We start from the raw sequence: 21,920 nt of genomic DNA on the forward strand, positions 1-21,920 counted from the left end.
GGATCCAGAACGAGGCAAGGGAAGTTAACCCCTAACATGCCCAGGCCAGAACTGGGTGTAACAAGCAGCATGAAAAGCCAGCCTGGATCATGGCACAGAGGTTTTCAATGGAGTTCAGGTCTAGAGATTGGGCTGGCCATGACAGGGTTTTGATGTGGTGGTCCTTCATCTGCACACTGATTGACCTAGCTGTGTGGCATGGCGCATTGTCCTGCTGAAAAAAACAGTCCTCAGAGTTGGGGAACATTGCCTCAGCAGAAGTAAGCAACTGTTTTTCCAGGATAACCTTGTATGCGGCTTGATTCATACGTCCTTCGCAAAGTTTAACCTGCCCAATTCCAGCCTTGCTGAAGCATCCCCAGATCACCGATCCTCCACCAAATATCACAGTGGGTGCAAGACACTGTGGCTTGTACGCCTCTCCAGGGCTCCGTCTAACCATTAGACGACCAGGTGATGGGCAACTCATCAGAAAAGATCATCTTACTCCAGTCCAATTGGGCAGATTAAACTTTGCAAAGGACATATGAATTAAGCCGCATACAATTTATTATCTGATGGATGTGTTGTTTCTCTTGAAAGTGTTTTAGTAATATAAACTTTGTATTCTGGTCTAGGTCTACTGTATCTTTCAAATTTATCTGCATTTTGATGAGTTAATAACTTGACGTGTGCCATGCACTTCTTTAACCCACTACATTGCTAGTATATGGTGAAAGTTATGACTTCTAATACTTTTTTTTTTTTTTTTTATGCTTATGCCTATGCCTATTTAGCTATGAGTCATCTAAATGGTCAAAGACTTCACGGAAGGGTACTGCGAATTACCCTGTCAAAGCACCAGTCTGTTCAGCTTCCTCGTGAAGGACATGAAGACCAAGGCCTGACTAAGGACTATACCAACAGCCCACTACATCGCTTCAAAAAACCGGGCTCAAAGAATTTTCAGAATATATTTCCTCCTTCAGCAACCCTGCACCTTTCTAATATACCGTATGTATACAATATGAACTTTTTTATTTAAAGGAGTTGTGCACTACATTTATATTAATATCCTATCCTCAAAATAGGTGACTAATATTAGACTGAGTGAGGATCTGACTCCCTGCATGTTCACCAATCGGCTTTTATCAGTTTCTTTTGTGAACAGTGTGGAAAGCGGAACAGCTAGGCTCCATACAATGCTTAGCGACTCCTGGCAGATGAGCTGCAGTTCTCTACAACTGCCACTGAACATTGTTGGACGAGTACTGCTTTGGTCCGTACACTGTTTTCATCTGGCCATCAGCAGAGGTGATATCAGCTTTTCGGGAGGGTGCCAGGTGCCGGATCACCTTTGATATGATATTTATAGGCCATCAGTATCAAAGTGGTGGGTAACCTCCTTAAGGGTGATGCCAGTTGTAGGATAGGATAAAACTGTATCCAACGATTAAAAACTAGTTAAAGCAGAACAATAAACTTTTTGTCAATGGGAAGTTTTTATCCAAAAATTACAAATCAATTTTTTATAACAATAGCATGGCATTCATATTGTATGCAGTGTGGAAAATGTATTAAGCTAAATGCTCCAAAATTCGGCCGCAAAAACTTTTCTTGGAGCATCTTTATTATAGTATGTGTTTTAAACACTTTCTGTATTTTGCCAATAATCGGCATGGTCTCACTGGACGGGATTTTGTCTAGCAGAAAGGGGTATGGCAGAAATGTGACACAGTACTCCATAAAATGTGCCAACTAAAAGGTGGTGTAAACTTCGAGTACACTGTAAAAGGTCCTAATTTAAGACTGTCTAGTCTAAATTCGCATTGGCTAAAAATCAGACCATATTTTCTCCATTGAATTTGAGAAGTATGTTAAATCCTAAGCATAGATATGTTTACCTACCAAATGTACATATGTATTGGTGTATTATATGTATTTGGTTGACCGTGTCATATATACGATCATTGAACAATAATGGAAATAGTCTTTTTAGACCATCCTTGAGGCTTTCGGTATAATGGATTTATAGATAGAAAAGCTAAACTAGTATACTGTGAAATGTAAAAATAAACTTTTATATACAGGTCATACATTTAAATACATTACTGAGAGATCCTGTGCATGTTCTTTCATAAATACTGTATTCTTTATTTTCTTTTCTCTATTTTTAAAAAGGCCTTCAGTTTCTGATGATGACCTTAAAAGATTGTTTGCAAGTACTGGATGTTCAGTCAAGGCCTTTAAATTCTTCCAGTAAGTATATCTGTATAAATATTTGCAAAAATGATTTTCTTTTGCCTCCTTTTAATCCTATCGGTATACAGTGACCTAATATAAAAGACACTTTATAGGTTTACTAAATTAATTTTGCCTGTGTCACTTTGCTTCTAAATGACATACTTTATTGTTTAGGAATGTTATACTGTATCATCAAAATTACATCTGATATAGAGAGGACTGTATGTGCCTTCCAAGTTCTGGATAGTACGCAGAAATCTATTAATTTATCTTTAGATAGACTCTTTTCCTCATGCTCTGTTAATGTATATGAAGAACAAAGAGGAGCTAGAATGTCACCAACCATGTTTTTTTTTTTTTTTTCTTCAATTTCTAACGCAATAGAACTTATAAAAATAAGCAACTTTTTAATACTGTATATTTATATCAAGAAATCTGCTTCTTTCTGCTCATGGATTGATTTTTCAATCAAAATACATGGATAAAATGTGTATTCAGTGAAGACATATTTTCCTTTAACCGAGATAATAGATGAGAGTTGATGCTTTTAAAATTCCACAGAGAGATTAGCTATAGAGAAAAAGATATTCTGCTGCAAGTTCTCCAGGAACAACACTGCTCATAAAGTTCAATGAAGAACTGTAACTACTTGTCATCTGCTACCTCAGTAATGGGAAAATCTGTAGTCACTGTAGACCGTTGTTTCTCAATTCAGGAAAATTAATAATCCATACACAAGGAGAAAGAAGCAAATTTCTCCAATTAGATGTGAAAATTATAAAGTTTGTAATATATCTTATTAGAGAACTTTACTACTTCGTCCTGGACTGATCAGTCATTCTCAAAATTCTAAATTCACAGATAACATCTGTCTTTAATTAATACAAATTTTCCCATTAGTGAGATAAGAGATGACAGTGATAAATCTGTATAGAGAACAGTAACTTTCATTTCAGGAGAACTTGCAGCAGAATCACTATTTCTGTCTCTAGTTCTCCTTCCATAAAATTTTAAAAGCAAGAACGGTCATTTCCTATGTCAGTAATGGGAAAATCTGTATTCACTTAAGATAAGATATTCTACCTGTGAATTTAAGAAATTGAGAGTTAAAGATCAGTCCATGGAGGAGAAGGAAGCTAATTTTTCTGTTAAAATACATTAGAGTTTCTTATTTTCATATGTATTATTGAATTATGGGAAAGTAAGTAGATGTGACTAGTTCAGGGGTTATCAACATATGTGAATTACAGGTGCATGAAAAATATGTAGTTAGCTACAGCTTGCTCAGACCTACAGCTAACACTATATGGCTGCTTGGCTCCAATTGGAAAACAGTTGGAGCAAGATTAAAGGGAAGCCTTCATCGGAAAATATATGAGCTATTGTTTAAATCAGGTGTTTGTATTTGCCAATTTAAAAAAAAAAAAAAAAAAATGTACATATTGTGTGTGGGTTTTCTTTAACTTGAACTCTATAAATAAAATTAGTAATCTTGCAATTTTCTCTCTGACCTTTGGGGCTCTTAGACTTATACTTCCTGTCTTTTCAGGAAGAGTTTTCAGCAGGCTCCCTATCAGGGACAGGATTACAATGACAGGTAATATCTCCTATATACAGCTGATAACACAGGATCACAAAATCACAATAATTAATGTCACAGATGACCCTACTCGACCTTCCTTAACAATGGCTTTTGCACAGGCTCATCAGATGCTTCATTGTCAAAGATTGGGTAGGATTCTTCTTAACATTGCAATTGCAAAACCTAGAAGGAAAACTTTGTATTATGAAAACCATAGGATCAATAGACATGTTAAAGATATGCACTTGGTAAGAAATGGAAACCGAATTTTCAAAATGTTTTTAGTATCTGGTAAGAACCCCATGCCAAGAAATAGAGAAATATGCACGCTTACACATCTAGACATGTTATCAATGAGGTTATTAATGGTTGTCTACAGAATGTTTTGCAATGTTAAATGCTTTTGTGCAAGCAAATAATCAAGATCCGCTGCTGGCAGCTCCCTTTTGTAGTTTGCGAACAATGATCTCTTGGACTCAATGTTGGGGGCAGATTATTCTGGAGACCACATGGACAATGCCATGAGGAGGCCTTCATAAGGGAACGCGAAAGTGTACCAGATGCTGTTTTGCAACATGACAATACCAGGCTGCATGTTGCTTTTGCTACAGTGAGCAGCCTCCTTGGTCTAAACGTGCTACCATGGCTTGCTCTGATTGAGGATGTGTTTCCCATTCAGCACATGTGCAAAGTCATTAGTCGGCAATTAAAGTGAATTGCCAGCGGTGGATCTTGATGATTTGCATGCACAAGTGCATTCAGTTTGGCAGAATACTCTGCAGACAACTAATAACAACATGCCAAGGTGTATAAGTATGTGTATTTTTTGTATTTTTGCATGTGACGCTCCTACTTAATACTGAATGTTCTCAAAATTTTGTTTCCATTTCTTTATCATTTGCATATCATGAATATGTCTATCGATGCTATGATTTCCATAATTCCACACCTTGTCCTTCTTGGTGTTTGCATTTAAATGTTGAGTTGTTGTTTCCTAAATCTGGAAGTTGGAATATAAAAATGCCCCAGTGGCCAGGTGAAAAATGCATGATTTCTATGTCTTTAGTACAGATTGTGATATGGAAAAAAAAATGACCAAAACTTAAAACAACATTTAACACAAGTCTAATTTAAACAGTAGGTCATTTTCTGATGTTTTTTCCCTTTTAAATAAAACTTGTGTGAATTACAAGTCAAAGGCAACCTGTCACATTCAGAAATGCTATTTACCTGCAGATAAATAGCCCCTTGCTTCAAGTCTTTGGGGTGGTGCACAGGGTTGTAGGAGCCAGTGCTCACAAAAGTGATCATGCGCTAACCCTCCTCGGCATATTGACTCACATCGTACTCTGCAGGCCAAATTTAACTGTGTCACATTATAGATCCTTCTCTCAACTCTTCTCCTCTCCTTGCATGATCTCCTCTGTTGTGCTGCCTCTCCAGACATGTCAGTAATCGCACTTGTATAGTCAGGCAACTTGTAATGGCTTTGAAGAGAGAGCAGAGCACGCTATCACTATATGTCTCCCACAGGAGTAGTCTAGAACATGCAGGTTACTCCTGTGTGAGACATCTCACTACGGAAGGATTACCAGTGGCCTGATCTTAGCAGATATAAGTGCGATTAGTGACACATCCATGGACAAGCAGTGTCTGGGAAGGGCACTACAGCTCTGGTCCATGTAAAGCGAGGAGGGGAGATGATAGAAGGTTTTAAATGGTGCCACAGCTAAACTCATCGTAAGTTAGTCATTTTTGCATCATTAGAAAGCATAAATGGCTGAGATTAGACCATAAGAGTATAGTTGTCTGTCATACATCTCACACACTGAGAAACCTGTTCCAAGCTATTGTGAGGCCATGTCCTTTTTTGCTGTGTTGCTGCCTGTTTATGATTGGTTAGATTCATACAGGGGGAAGAAGTACACCCCCCCCCCCCCCCAATGAAAACTGTCTGTTACCCAATTGGACTTAATCTTTACTCATTACATGCCAATTATTTTAATAGCTAATATCATATCTCCACAGCAGGAAAGCAAAATAAAAAAAAGAAAAGATGCACTGGACCATAAGACACACCTTTTGGAGGCGGAAAATATAAAAAAAAATGTTGAAGCAAGAAATGTGGCCATGAAGCACTGTTATGGGTGGATCTGATACTGACACACTGTACTAATGTCTCTATCCTGTTGTACAGTTGTGCTCAAAGGTTTACATACCCCAGCAGATTTTTTGCTTTCTTGGCCTTTTTTCAGAAAATATGAATGATAACACACAATCTTTTCTTTGTCGCTCTATTGGGAGACCCAGACAATTGAGACCCAGACAATTGGGTGTATAGGCTATGCCTCCGGAGGCCGCACAAAGTATTACACTTAAAAGTGTTAAGCCCCTCCCCTTCTGCCTATACACCCCCCGTGCTCCCACGGGCTCCTCAGTTTTTTGCTTTGTGCGAAGGAGGTCAGACACGCACGCACAGCTGCATAGATTGGTCAGCAGCAGCTGCTGACTATGTCGGATGGAAGAAAAGAGGGCCCATAACAGGGCCCCCAGCATGCTCCCTTCTCACCCCACTCTTGTCGGCGGTGTTGTTAAGGTTGAGGTATCCATTGCGGGTACGGAGGCTGGAGCCCACATGCTGTTTTCCTTCCCCATCCCCCTCAGGGCTCTGGTGGAAGTGGGATCTTACCGGTCTCCAGGCACTGAGACCGTGCTCCATCCACAGCTCCTAAGACTCTGCTGGATAGGAGCCGGGTATCGTTCAGGGACATGGCCCTGCTACTTGAAGGTACTCTGTGTCCCTGTGGGGACCGCGCACAGCAACACTCCAGCTTTGCTGGGTGTGCTAGTGCACCGGGGACCGCGGCGCTGACCGGGTTAATGTGCCATTACACACTCAGCGTCGCTGAGTGTGTTTATGTAGGGGGACTACCGTACTACCGCCACCGCCATGTTTTTAACACTGAGGTGCGGCTGGGACTTGTAGTGCGCCGGGGACTTCCACGCGGCCGCGCTTTTATGGCAGCCGCGCTCATTACTTGAGTCCCCGGCTTGTACGGCCTAGTGTTTCCTCCTCCCGCCCACAGCCCTGACAGGCAGGGGAAGGGCGGGACGCTTTACAGACGAGCTGCAGTGAGGGCTGGAGCATGCTTTGCATACTCCACTCCCCTCACTGCACTGTGAGGCACCAGTTCCCGCACTTTCTAAGGGTCACGCCCACGGCTTCCTCCTCTCTCAGGACGCCGGCAGCCGTGCCATTACACACTCAGCATCGCTGAGTGTGTTTATGTAGGGAGACTACCGCGCTGACCGCCGCCGCCATGTTTTGACACTGAGGCGCGGCTGGGACTTGTAGTGCGCCGGGGACTTCCGCGCGGCCGCGCTTTTACGGCGGCCGCGTTTATTACTCGAGTCCCCGGCTTTTGCGGCCTAGTCTTTCTTCCTCCCGCCCACAGCCCTGACAAGCAGGGGAAGGGCGGGACGCTGCACAGGATGAGCAGCACTGAGGGCTGGAGCATGCTTTGCATACTCCACCCCCCTCACTGTCCTCTCCTCAGAAGCCGGCAGCCATTCCTGTCAGCTCCTTGAATGCTGCAGAGGGGGACAAATTCTGACAGACCCAGGCAGGGACCCTGGTGGCCTCACAACCGCTTTATGCGGGGGGTATGCAGCATCTGTGGTGCTAGCCACATTTGTGCAGGAGTGTAATTTTAAATCATATGTTTATAAGATATGCTTTACACTGTATGGTGCACAGTTGATTCTGTATATATATTGTGTTGCTCAGGGAAGTCAACAGCATGGCGCCCATAAAAGGCAGGAGCGCCAAACCACAGGCTTACTATGCTGCCTGCGCCGCATGTACGACCCCGCTACCGGCAGGATCCACTGAGCAATCCAGACCGGTATCTCAGCACAGGGGCACTGTTGAATCATTGCTCCCTGGCCCACCTCAGTTGGACCAGAGGTCTCCCCGGGGTGTCTCATAGATCCCAGAGTGAGGTCTCTGATACAGACCCCAGCCCCTGACCGTCTAAGCGAGCTCGCTGGGAAATTCCCTCGACATCTTCATATTGGTCAGGGTCTCAGCGGGGGGAATCCCTGGATGATGAAGCGGAGACAGCTGATCAGGATTCTGATCCTGAGGCCGCTCTCAATCTTGATACGCCTGACGGGGACGCCATAGTGAACGATCTTATAGCGTCTATCAATCAAAGATGCCACTCACAGGCAGATGGAGCTCTGGTTGAAATCCATCTATGAAGCTATCAGTGCTTCTTTTACACCAGCATTTGCAGCCGTATGGGTGCTACAAGCTATCTCAGCAGGTCAAGCGCAAATTGACGCAGCCACACAGACGTCGGCATTTGCGTCTTACGCTATTAATGCTGTCCTGGACTCTGCGAGCCGTATGGCGGTTGCTTCCGCCAATTCGGTGGTACTCTGCAGGGCCTTGTGGCTACGGAACTGGAAGGCAGATTCTGCTTCCAAAAAAGCGTTTAACCAGTTTGCCAATTTCTGGCGACCGACTGTTTGGCGAACGTTTGGATGAAATCATCAAACAATACAAGGGAAAGGATACATCTTTACCCCAGCCCAAACCGAACATACCCCAACAGAGGATGGGGCAGTCGAGGTTTCGGTTCTTTCGGGGCGCGGGCAGGTCCCAATTCTCCTCGTCCAAAAGGCCTCTGAATAGATCAAGGGCTCTCCGATTCATGGCGGTCTAAGTCAAAAAGACCACCGGAGGTGCCGCTACCAAAGCGGCTTCTTGATGGCTTTCGGTCTCCTCAATCCGCATCCTCGGTTGGTGGCAGGCTTTCCCGCCTTTGCGACTCCTGGCTGCCAAGGGTAAAAGACCGTTGGGCGAGAGACATTCTGTCTCACGGTTACAAGTTAGAGTTCGCCTCTCGTCCCCCGACTCGATTCTTCAGGTTATCCCCGCCTCCCGAGCGAGCCGAGGCTCTTCTGCAGGCGCTGGGCACCCTGAGGGCAGAAGGAGTGGTGGTCCCTGTTCCTCTTCAGCAACAGGGTCACGGGTTTTTCTCCAACCTGTTTGTGGTTACAAAGAAGGACGGGTCTTTCCGTCCTGTCCTGGACCCGTAACTGCTCAACAAACACGTATAGACCAGACGGTTCCGGATGGAAACCCTCCGCTCCGTCATCGACTCAATGTCCCCAGAAGATTTCCTTGCATCGATCGATATCAAAGATGCTTTTCTCCACGTACCGGTGGCTCCAGAGCACCAACGCTTCTTGCGCTTCACCATAGGAGACGAACACCTGCAGTTCGTGGCACTGCAGTTCGGCCTGGCTACAGCCCCACGGGTTTTCACCAAGGTCAGGGCTACAGTAGTTGCGGTCCTCCACTCTCAGGGTCACTCGGTGATCCCTTACTTGGACGATCTGCTGATCAAGGCACCCTCTCAAGAGGCATGCCAACACAGCCCCGACGCTTCTCTGGGGGCTCTCCAGAGTTTCGGGTGGATCATCAATTTTCCAAAGTCAAATCTGACACCAGCCCAATCGCTGACATATCTTGGCATGGAGTTTCATACCCTATCGGCGATAGTGAAGCTTCCGCTGATCAACAAGCGTTCACTACAGAAAGGGGTGCAATCTCTCCTTCAAGGTCAAGCACACCCCTTGAAGGGCCTCATGCACTTCCTGGGGAAGATGGTGGCAGCAATGGAGGCAGTTCCTTTCGCGCAGTTTCACCTGCGTCCTCTTCATTGGGACATCCTACGCAAATAGGACAGGAAACCGACGTCCCTCGACAGGAACGTCTCCCTCTCTCAGGCAACCAAAGCTTCCCTTAGGGGGTGGCTTTCTTCCCACTTCATTATCGCATGGGAAATCCTTCCTACCCCCATCCTGGGAGGTGGTCACGACGGACGCGAGTCTGTCAGGGTGGGGAGCAGTCTTTCTCCACCACAGGGCTCAGGGTACGTGGACTCAGCAAGAGTCCTCGCTTCAGATCAATGTTCTGAAGATCAGGGCAGTGTATCTTGCCCTAAAAAGTGTTCCAGCAGTGGCTGGAAGGCAAGCAGATCCGAATTCAGTCGGACAACTCCACAGTGGTGGCTTACATCAACCACCAAGGCGGAACACGCAGTCGGCAAGCCTTCCAGGAAGTCCGGCGGATTTTGATGTGGGTGGAAGCCACGGCCTCCACCATCTCCGCAGTTCACATCCCGGGCATCGAAAACTGGGAAGCAGACTTTCTCAGTCGCCAGGGCATGGACGCAGGGGAATGGTCTCTTCACCCGGGCGTGTTTCAGGAGATCTGTTGCCGCTGAGGGAGGCCGGACGTCGACCTAATGGCGTCCCGGCACAACAACAAGGTCATGGCATTCATGGCACGCTCTCACGCTCACAGAGCTATGGCGGCAGACGCCTTAGTTCGGAATTGGTCGCAGTTTCAACTCCCTTATGTGTTTCCTCCGCTGGCACTGTTGCCCAGAGTGTTACGCACGATCAGGGCCGACTGCCGCCGCGCCATCCTCGTCACTCCAGACTGGCCGAGGAGGTCGTGGTACCCGGATCTGTGGCATCTCACGGTAGGCCAAACGTGGGCACTACCAGTCCGACCAGACTTGCTGTCTCAAGGGCCGTTTTTCCATTTGAATTCTGCGGCCCTCAACCTGACACTGTGGCCATTCATTCCTAGATCTAGCGTCTTCAGGATTATCTCAAGAGGTCATTGCCACTATGAGACAGGTTAGGAAACCAACGTCCGCCAAGATCTACCACAGGACGTGGAAAAATTTCCTGTCGTGGTGCTCTGCTCGGGGTTTTTCTCCCTGGCCTTTTGCCTTGCCCATTTTTCTGTCCTTCCTTCAATCTGGACTGGAAAAGGGTTTGTCGCTCGGCTCCCTTAAGGGACAAGTCTCAGCGCTCTCTGTGTTTTTTCCAGTAGCGCCTAGCCAGACTTCCACAGGTATGCACGTTCCTGCAGGGGGTTGTCACATCGTTCATCCTTACAAGCGGCCGTTAGAACCCTGGGATCTGAACGGGGTGCTGATGGTTCTTCAGAAACCACCATTCGATCCAATAAGGGATATTTCTTTCTCACGCCTTTCGCAGAAAGTGATTTTCCTAGTAGCAGTCACTTCACTTCGGAGAGTGTCTGAGCTAGCAATGTTGTCGTGCAAAGCCCCTTTCCTGGTGTTCACCAGGACAAGGTGGTTCTGCGTCCGGTTCTGGAATTTCTCCCAAGGGTGGTACCCCCCTTTCATCTCAATCAGGATATCTCCTTACCCTCTTTTTGTCATCATCCAGTTCACCAATGTGAAAAGGATTTGCACTGGTTAGATCTGGTGAGAGCACTCAGGCTCTACATTTCTCGTACGGCGCCCCTGCGCCGCTCGGATGCACTCTTTGTCCTTGTCGCTGGCCAGCGTAAAGGGTCACAGGCTTCCAAATCAACCCTGGCCCGGTGGATCAAGGAACCAATTCTCGAAGCTTACCGGGCTGCCGGTTCCCTCAGGGCTCTAGGCCCATTCTACCAGAGCCGGGGGCGCGTCCTGGGCTTTGAGGCACCAGGCTACGGGTCAGCAGGTGTGTCAGGCGGCTACCTGGTCGAGCCTGCACACTTTCACGAAACACTATCAGGTGCATACCTATGCTTCGGCGTATGCCAGCCTAGGTAGACGAGTCCTTCAGGCGGCGGTTGCCCACCTGTAGGAAGAGGCCGTTTTACGGCTCTATTACGAGGTATTATTTTACCCACCCAGGGATTGCTTTTGGACATCCCAATTGTCTGGGTCTCCCAATAGAGCGACAAAGAAGAAGGGAATTTTGTTTACTTACCGTAAATTCCTTTTCTTCTAGCTCTAATTGGGAGACCCAGCACCCGCCCCTGTTTTTTTGTGTACACATGTTGTTCATGTTGTTTGGTTTCAGTTCTCCGATATTCCTTCGGATTGAATCTACTTTACACCAGTTTATAATCTTTTCCTCCTTCTTGCTTTTGCACCAAAACTGAGGAGCCCGTGGGAGCACGGGGGGTGTATAGGCAGAAGGGGAGGGGCTTAACACTTTTAAGTGTAATACTTTGTGCGGCCTCCGGAGGCATAGCCTATACACCCAATTGTCTGGGTCTCAATTGTCTGGGTCTCCCAATTAGAGCTAGAAGAAAAGGAATTTACGGTAAGTAAACAAAATTCCCTTCTTTTCAACTCATGGTTAGTGGTTGGGTGAAGCCATTTATTGTCCCAACTACTGTGTTTTCTCTTTTTAAATCATAATGACAACCAAAAACCTCCAAATGACCCTGATCAAAAGTTCTCACACCCTGGTGATATTGGCCTGATAACATGCACAGAATTTGACACATGGGTTTGAATGGCTAATAAAGGTAACATCCTCAACTGTAACCTGTTTGCTTGTAATCAGTGTGTGACATTTCTGGATTGTGAGTCATGGGGAAAGCAAAAGAATTGTTAACTGAGCTACAGAAAAAAAATAATTGAACTGTATAAAACAGGAAAGGGATACAAAAAGATATCCAAGGAATTGATAATGCCAGTCAGCAGTGTTCAAACTGTGATTAAAAAATGAAAAATCAGGGGCTCTGTAAAAGCCAAATCACGATCAGGTAGATCAACAAAAATGTCGCCACAACTGCCACGAAAATTGTTCGGGATGCAAAGAAAACCACACAAATAAAATCAGCTGAAATACAGGACTCCCTGCAAACTAGTGGTGTGGCTGTTTCAAGATGCACAATAAGGAGGCACTTGAAGAAAAATGGGCTGCATGGTCAAACCACCAGAAGAAAGCCATTACTGTGCAAATGCCACAAAGTATCTTGCATACAATATGCCAAACAGCCCAGAGACAAGCCTCCAAACTTACTGGAACAAGGTAATTTGGAGTGATGAGATCAAAATCGAACTTTTTGGCCACAACCATAAACATTACATTTGGAGAGGTGTCATAGGAAAAGAATGAAACTGAAATGCATTTGTGACTGATCTGGCTTTGTGGCAAAATACCGCTGAAGTGAGCGGCGCCAAATCCCAGGAATTTACACGAACTGGAGGCTTTTTGCCAAGAAGAATGGGCAGCTTTACCATCTGAGAAAATAAAGAGCCTCATCCAAAAGATTTCAAGCTGTCGTTGATGTTAGAGGGGGCAATACATAATGTTAAGAACTGGGGTATGTGAACTTTTGATCAGGGTCATTTGGATATTTTTGGTTGTCATTATTGTTTAAAAAGAGAAAACACCGTAGTTTTGACAATAAATGGGTTCACCCAACTACTAACCATGAGTGGGAAAAAAAGATTTTGTGTTATCGTTTATATTCTCTGTAAAAAGGTCAAGAAAGCAAAATATCTGCCGGGATATGTAAACTTTTAAGCACAACTGTATATGTCCCTTTATCCTGGTATGTGTTCCCTATCCTGATATATATTTCACCCATCCTGCTATATATCCCGCCCACCATTCCAGCTGAAGTGCCTAGAGGTGGGCGAGACGATAGCCGCGAGGAGCAGTGAATATTAATTTCCTTTTAAAGCAGACAATTTTGTTCACCCCAGCCAGCGGCTTTCTGCAGTGGCGACCTTGTTCCTGCCCCCTATGACCTGTTTTGCTGCCACCCCCCAACCACATTGAGCCAGGTTCATCTGGACTATAAAATGCTCCCTCAATTTCTTCCAAATTTTTAGGAAAAGTTTCTTATATTCCAAAAAGTACGGTACATTGTGTGTCTAGATCAACATGAAATATTTGGTGAAAGGTCTTTTTAAAGAGTAGACAACCTCCTTTTTTTAAAGGGAACCTATCACCAGATTTTTCCTTATTAAACTAAAAGAATCACCTTCTGCAGCTCCTGGGCTGCATTCTATGAAGGTGCACCTTGGCCCTGACTCCTCTTCCAGACCCCAAAAATAACTTTATAAAACTTGGCCGTTAGGTATGCTAATAATAATAAGCAGTTTTATTTCTATAGAGCCAACATATTCCGCAGCGCTTTACAATTCAGAGGGGACATGTACAGACAATATGAATCAATACAAAATAACAAAATTAAGATACCAGGAGGAGTGAGGGCCCTGCTCGTAAGCTTACAGTCTGAGGAAATAGGGGAGGCACAAAAGGTGAATGAGGGGGGGGGGAGAGAAAAACTTGTCATATATGGTCCAGCCATTGATTTAATAGGGTATTCAAAACCAGCTGCATGAACCCGTCGGTGAGAATTTATACAGGTACAGGGGACAAGAATTGGAAGTAAATTTTATGAAGGGCAGAAAGGGACTAGATTAGATCAGGGCAGTGAAGTGATGGGCTAGTCTAAAGAAATACGTTTTTAGGGCCCACTAAAAGGTGTGGATGTTGGGAATTAATCGGATTGTTCTTGGCAGTGTGTTCCAGAGCATAGGCGCAGCTCGTGAGAAATCTTGAAGACTGGAGTGGGAGGTTTGAATTGTTGAGGATGTCAGTTTTAGGTCATTAGCAGAGCGGAGGGCATCGGTGGGGTGATAGAGATGAGGGAGGAGATGTAGGGTGGTGCGGAACTGGCTGGTGAGGTCGGCGCTGTGCATGACCTCACCAGCGTCATGCTTGTACCCGCCCATAATCTCACGCCTGTGCATTTAGCTCACAGGCGCGAGCGAGGGCAGCTGTTTTCCGCTCTGCCCGTGATATGGCAGAGCGAACTGCCCCTGCACGAGCTGACCTAACTGCACAGGCATGAGAGTTGAAAATTCGACGAGGAGGATGACGGGGGGCATCCTACCGTCAATCAAGACAGGAGGATGGCTATCAGCGTCAGGAGGGGGGAAAGGAGCAGAAAATGAGTCAGCCCATCTGGCCAACACAGGTAATTAGCATACCTAACAGCCAAGTTTTATAAAGTTATTTTTGGGGTCTGGAAGGAGAGGCAGGGCCAAGGTGCACCTTCATAGAATGCAGCCCAGGCGCTGCAGAAGGTGATTCTTTTAGCGTAATAGGGAAAAATCTGGTGACCGGTTCCCTTTAAGCTCAATGATAAAACTATCCAATAAGCTTAAAAACTCCTCTCCCCCTGTTGGCAGCCGCAGGTGGACATAAATTTAATAGTGATAACAATTTTAAGTCTATATGTATGTAGCACAAAATATATTCTACCTACATATAATCTTTATGTACAGGAAATGTATGGATTGTCAAAAATTTGCTTTATATTTTGTAGGAAAGACAGAAAAATGGCACTTATACAGCTTGGCACAGTGGAGGAAGCTATAACAGCTCTAATAGATCTGCACAACCATGATTTGGGAGACAACCACCATCTGAGAGTTTCCTTCTCCAAATCAATGATCTAAGTTCTGTCGGCTATCAATTTTCCTCCCTCTTCATTATTTCCTTGTAAAGACTGGACCACGGTTTTGGCAAAATCCCTCAGACAGAGACTGAATATTGTAAGACCAACCTTGCCTCATTCGTAAAGTTGTATCTCTATGAGAAGAAGGAACACATCAGATGCCTTCTAACATACAGACTGACAAAATGCAGAATTGTTCTAAAGCTTCGTGCTTGATAGTGGTGAAATGTACAAATTCTGCATTTTATAACAAAATCTAGAAATATTCGAGTTTTGTTTCCTAATTTCATACCCCTGGTGTTCATTTTCTTTGTTCCAAATAAACCATATCCAGCATTCTTCTGACAATCATCAAGGTTTTAACATAGTTCTATGGAGACAAATCTTTCCTTTCTTCCTTTTATTTATTTGGAATTTTATTTTGCAAGAATTCAGGTCCTTGTTTTATATTTATAGCTAGAGCATACTGAAAGTGAAGCAGAAATATATATATTCTTTGTTGGCATATCTCTGGCAAATATTTGGTGATATGGTCTAATTTTTCCAAAGCTAATTAGTGGCCCAAAATTAATTTTAGTAATTTTGCCCACAAAAACATTTTTTTTTTAAATTTTAATATATATTTTAATCATTTATTTAACATACGTTATTCCTGATTTAAATTTTGTAAAAATTTTTGTTTATTTGCAGTTTAAAAAATTGAATGTTACTTGAAAATGGAACTGCACATATTCCCAAGCAGTCTGTGTTGTAAAAGTGATAGGCTACTTGCCTCTCCAGATATGTTGTGAAATGCGCTTATTTTGGAACAAACTGTAAAAGTTCACCGTTAATTAAATCACAAACTGTTTCTTTCTTGAAAGAAAAAAGTTTACAGTCTCTCAAATAATTATTCAGGTCTATTATTTGGTTTTGCAGATTTTTAAGAAATTATTTTTGGTAATGTGTTCAACAAGACTTAAACCTCAAGGGTTTTTTGTACCACTATAATAACTAAAATCCTTGCATCAGAATTAATGTGTACTTAATTTACTTATTATGTGCCTTATTATGTGCTTATAATGAAAAATAGGGTAGGTTATTTTTGATGTATCTTTTGAAAATTGTATTGTGGGTTTGGTGAGAGTTTGTTTTTTTTTTCCTTACATTTTTCTAGTTTTCTGTTTTCCGTGTGAGTTTTATTTCCTGTTAATCCACAAGCATTACACAGTTTCAATTGCGTTTTAGCCTTAGAAAACAGGTGATGAAAATGGAAAAAGACGATAAAAGCATTGAAAATCAGTGTACATTTATAATGAGGTGGACTGTAGTGATGAGCGAACACTACCATGCTCTGTTGTTCTGTAATCGATTCGAGTCCATCTTGACTGCTCATTTCAAGTATAATGGAAGTCAATGGGAAGCTCAAGTATTTTTCTGGAAGATCTTCAGCAATGCTCGAGTTTCTCATTGACTTTCATTACACTCTGTACTCGAGTTGAGTCCGTCCTAATGTCCGACTACTCGTTTCGAGCCCCCTGATTGTGCACGTGGCATGCATGAATGTTAAAAAATACATGTTTGCAGTATTGTAAGTGAGGTTTTTGGGGTGATAGAGAACTTTGAATTGGCAAACTTTGTTCCTACAGCCAAAGATTGGGTTTTATTATTTTATCTTCAAAACATTTTGAGTGCTTAAAATTAATAGAAAGTTTTTTGTGAATGACTGTGCACAACTCTCTTTGTAAACTGTTATTTATGAGGCTTTGAATTTTTCTGTTTTATATCACAAATCTGCAGGAAAAACCGAGTGTTCCTAGAATACTCTTTGCTTGTGTTTAGTTTTACAATATGGGAAAAACCAATTTCAATGACTGGCTGGAAAACTGCACATACGCAGAAACATTGCAGTATGTTGCGTTACTGTGTACTTGCGTTAACAAGAAATTTGGAAACCTCTGCGTGGTTTTTTTTTTTTTTTTTTTTATACATACATGTTTGATATTTAGTTATGAAACACATGAAAATATCCACAATTCTCAAACCTGTTTTACTGATATGTAGCTTACAATAGATATGGTGGTTTGTCTTGGTTATACTGTGATGATCACACAAATAGCAGAATAGACTTTTGGTTTTATCAGTCAATACAGTGACCTAATTACTACAGCTTTACTTGTTTCAACTGTTCTTTAAAAAAAAAAAAAAAAAAATGGAAGCTGCACGGTCATTGGTTGCGAGACCAGTTTTCATGCCAGACCAATTTTCTTGCTAGACCAGTTTTCCTGCAAAACTATGTGCAGGAGGCTGTGTGATGCCATGTAGAAGTCTGTACTGCTCTGTAGTCGAGGCTCCATGTGCCACTTTACCATGCTTAGTTAGTTATCGTATGTATGGAGAACTTCTTACCTAGATGCAGAGCTTGTCTGATGGCAAGTGCCATAATTTATGTATGGAATCCAACAGAAAAAGAAAACAGGTCTCCTAAACTGGTGAGATATAGAACTATAGTAAAGCACCGTGCACCTCTACAGGTACCCCGGTAAGACTCCATACAAATTGAAGCTCGTGAATGAGATCTTTCATACATGTGAAAGCTAGTAAATTGTTATTCCCTATCCTTGAAATAGAGGACAACTTGTTGATTGCCAAGGTCTGACCGCTAGAATTCCCAGGACATTTGAAATCAGAGCTTTAGAACCCCAGGAATGGGAGCAAAGGTGCACATGCGCTGCCTCCTCTATATTGGACTGCCAAGTGCAGCACTCGGCTAGGCCCATAGACCATAAATGGAGCAGAGGCAGCACATGCCCCATTCTTCAAGTTCTAATGCCTCTACTACAGGATTGTTGGGGGTCACAGCGGTGGGACCACAAGCAACCAGCAAGTTAATCCTTAGTGGATATGGGTTAGCTATGTTTTTTGAGTTTTATTGGGGTGAAGTAAAAGAGGGGATAATTTTTTTTTTTTTCTTTTTTTTTCTTTCATTTTTAGCCGTCAGAGTAAATTATTTTATTTCCTGGTTGTTAGATTCACAGACTGCAAACTGTTGCTACACTCAGAGTATCTCAGGATATACTTACTTTGTTTTGCTTGATTATGCATTTAAAAAAAAATGCAAAAAATCAAACGTGTCCTCAAGAATCTCTAACCGGCGCAGAATGTCAGCTGCTGCTTTCTAAGAAATTGCAGTGGTAGGATATGTAATATAAAAAATATATGAGGTCTTAGCTGGTCTAAGAACATTGTGTGGTGTTCATTGGATTCTCAACCACCCTTTCTCCATATCTATGTATCGATAAATGTGATCTGAATCCAAAATCTTTAGCAACTATTTAAATAGTGTTCGTGGAAAAACCAATATCCTTCAGAAAGTGCTCCAAGATTTCATTGGAGCAGTTAGCAGTATTTTATTAATATTCTATGTCATTTCTAGTACATCTTAGGTCTGTTTTAACAAGTATATCTTTATACAGAGATGTTTATTCTTTTGAGGAATACCGGTTATTGGTAACTGTCTGACAACCTATATTATTGAAATTCTGTTGCAAGTTATTTTTCAAGAGCAAAATAAATGGTTCCTAAAGAACATCTCGAATTACCCAAACGCTGATTTGTTAGCACTTTAATATTTTATTCTTTCCAGATTGTAATTGACACTTTATTTTTGGGAGGGAGGGGCAATTTAACATTATTATTTGAACTGTTTCCATTATGTATAATGTAGTCAGGTATATTTACCTTAAATTCTATACATATACTGCAATAAAACATACTTCTACTTCTGGCATACCGTTTTCACCCTTTAACCTCCATAGGCAATAAAGAATTTGTCATTCCAGAGAACAGCTTCCAGTACCACTAAGTAAATGTAGGCTTTGTGGTCAGCCTTAGGAAATAATTAATAATGAATAATCATTCAGCAATCTATGAAAAAAAACAACATAGCTTGAGAATGGTGACAAGCAATTATGTTTCTATATGGTGTCTGCTTTTTAAATTGGAAAATTATTGTGTTGGACATTGAGGACCTTTCTTTAGCGCTTACCCAGCATTTTCAGATTATATGATGGTCATTTTTGTGGAAATATTTCAATATAGGGTTGCAGTCGATTCATTGTTGAAGAACTCCTTTGATATGGTCCTATATTTTGTATAAATTAAAGGTGGTTAACTGAAAAGATGATTTGTTGGGACCAGTGATGGGAGAGAGTTGGTACATGCTCATGGTCATTCTTCTAGCCTAACACACTGGTGATGCTGTGTCTGAAAAGAGATATAGTAGTAGTTCCGTTAGCAGAAATGCTTATTTTCAGAGGGACCATTATTACTTTTGTTTCATGTGGAGAGGTAACCATACATCTGCCTGGATTAGCACAGTGCCTTGGCTTTGAACTGGAAATGTATAGTTTGCTTCCTATGAACCCAATGGATGTTTGTAACGGTGAAGGAGGCAGCTGTCATTTGCATTTGTTTAGTGGCAGAGGAAATTATTTTGCCTTGTAATGGCTTGTAGAAAAGTCAACGAGCAAAATGGACCATCTGGATTTGTGTCCATTTACTAGTATCATCACACCAGTCTACCAAAAATGTTAACGCATGACTTAGTCTGAGATATAAACTGCGAATAATGTATTGCATGACATTGAGTAATATAACGTCTGTGGTTAATGTTGTACATGCAAGCATGCTTGTGTAGCATTGATTTGAAGGTCTGTAGTAAAGGGTCGCTGTTGGGACAAAGCTGTAACTCCCTTAATTAGTTGATTCAGTTGGTGTTTGATTATTTGTGACATTGTGTGTGTATGTATATACCGTATATCAAAACATTATATATTTGATTTGTTGTCTTTTTTTCAGTAGTATGCAGCCGAATGTGTTACTTTTTTTCTGGTTATCTATACCTAAAGGCATGCAGTGAGTTTGTTTTACAGAGCTATCATTCTTTTCTCTTGACCTTCATAATTGTGGAAGGTGTTTTTTATTGAATTGTGATGTAAATGTGTATTTTGGAACTCAAGTTGCATTTCCTTATAAGACCATGAATATTCAGTATTTCATGTAATCTAGTAAGCCTTACTTGTTTGAAAAGTACCGCTCAGCAATCTGCAGGTGCTTTTTTTTTTTTAAGAATAGAGTGAGGGGTCCGAAACTGTTGAGTTTTCTAAATATCACCCATTAACAAAAGTCACAGGTTTCCCTAATGCTCCCCTAAAGGAACTGACTTTCTAACAATACTCACGTCCGAACTTCGGGGTTGTGGAATGACACATCTTCATGTGAAAGAGTGAGATTTTACGTTTTATCACTCTTGCACTTAGTGCTGTCAGATATTTTACTAAGCAGTTGCTGAATATTAACCGCTATAATTCAGCAATTTTCCACCACTACATTTACTAATGGAAGCACAGGTTTTAATTAAATTAAATAAAGCTATGAAGAATTAAAATATACGTTTTAATTAACAATTCCAAAATAATTCAAGAATAATAGCGCCAAACAGTGCAAAAATCAAAAATTTAAGACCACATACAATTACATATAATTTAAATTGTTTAGATCTCACCTAGTCAGTATGGATCTCAATCCGTATCTGTGATCAGATGAATGCTGCAAAACAGGTAATTACGTTTTTAACCCGGTCGAGCCCATGTATAGCTCCTGCCCTGACATGGGCAGTAGACAAGTGTGGGAATAAATTACCCCCAAAAAATGAACCCCCCCCCCTATGCGTTTCATCCACAATAATGTGGATTCCTCAGGGGAACAACAATAGGGGCATAAAAGAATAAGAGGTTACAGGTGACCTGCAGTGGCAGGATATAGTAGGTTAGCAGATATGTGCTTAATCTTCCGATAGCGGGGTTAAGCACATATATTTTGGGGCAATTTATTCCCACACATGGGTACTGGCCTTGTCAGGGCAAGAGCTGTGCATGAGCACTACAGGGTTAAAAACATAATTACCTGTTTTGCAGCATTCGTCTGATTGCCGATACTGACTGAGTGAGATCAAAACAATTTTAATTATATGTAATTGTATGTGGTCTTGTTTTTTGATTTTTGCACTGTTTGGCACTAATATTTTTGGATTTATGCTCCTGTATATTTTAGAATTGTTAATTAAAAGGTATATTTTAATTCTTCATTGCTTTATTGAATATTAGCCGCTGTAATATTACTGCTCGGTGATAGCTTAGTAAAATATGTGACGGCACTGGCTTTGTTGCAAAGTGTGAGATCTCGCGATAAGTCACGAGAGGGGAAATGAAGTGTTGTTGGATCTCACTCTACAGTCCAGAAACTAAGGTCCTTTAGGATGATAGATAAAGCTACTGGATATGGATACACCGTAAGTGATAATGTTAATAATAGCTAGGTAACCCAGCGAAGATAACATGCCTAAAATATAACTTTTAATGTGATATAAATATAAAAAAGACCAACAACAGTTATAGCGCAAGGGGCGCCTAAAAATGTCACTGCCTGTGATATCCTATATAATATATTAGTAGGAATATTCTTTCACAGAAAGACCATATTAAAATGATCAGCAGCAGTCAATCCCTAATCATAAATTGCTAGATAGGGAGTGTAAGAAAAGGAACAGTCTCACCAGTCTTCAGGTCACTGTGGACGAGTGTTCCTCAGTCAAACAGATTTGTCAAAACGGAGCTAACCAACATCAGAGAGATCCCCTGGTTCCACCAGGTATTCCAAGGATCCACTCAATAACCGCTCCGAAGTGTATACAAATGGGATTTCTCTCTCTCAACGCGTTTCATCATATCCTCAGGAGAGTAAAGAGTAAAATAAGAATCC

General features: G+C 42.2%; 1 protein-coding gene across 4 annotated transcripts in view; it reads left to right on the forward strand.

The window, feature by feature from the left end:
• Positions 1 to 17,084, forward strand: part of PTBP3 (polypyrimidine tract binding protein 3) — a 241,291-nt gene extending 224,207 nt beyond the window's left edge. For 3 of the 4 annotated variants that reach the window (XM_075315982.1, XM_075315989.1, XM_075315975.1), the window contains 4 exons: positions 777 to 993; positions 2,161 to 2,238; positions 3,773 to 3,820; positions 14,988 to 17,084. In XM_075315982.1, coding sequence (XP_075172097.1) covers positions 777 to 993; positions 2,161 to 2,238; positions 3,773 to 3,820; positions 14,988 to 15,120 — 476 coding nt within the window. In that variant the 3' untranslated portion in view covers positions 15,121 to 17,084. The remainder of the gene's footprint in view (positions 1 to 776; positions 994 to 2,160; positions 2,239 to 3,772; positions 3,821 to 14,987) is intronic. The other variant, XM_075315993.1, reaches the window with a different exon arrangement.
• Positions 17,085 to 21,920: the final 4,836 nt, after the last annotated feature.

Source organism: Anomaloglossus baeobatrachus, chromosome 1, assembly GCF_048569485.1.
Source record: "Anomaloglossus baeobatrachus isolate aAnoBae1 chromosome 1, aAnoBae1.hap1, whole genome shotgun sequence".
Classification (NCBI taxonomy): Eukaryota; Metazoa; Chordata; class Amphibia; order Anura; family Aromobatidae; genus Anomaloglossus; species Anomaloglossus baeobatrachus.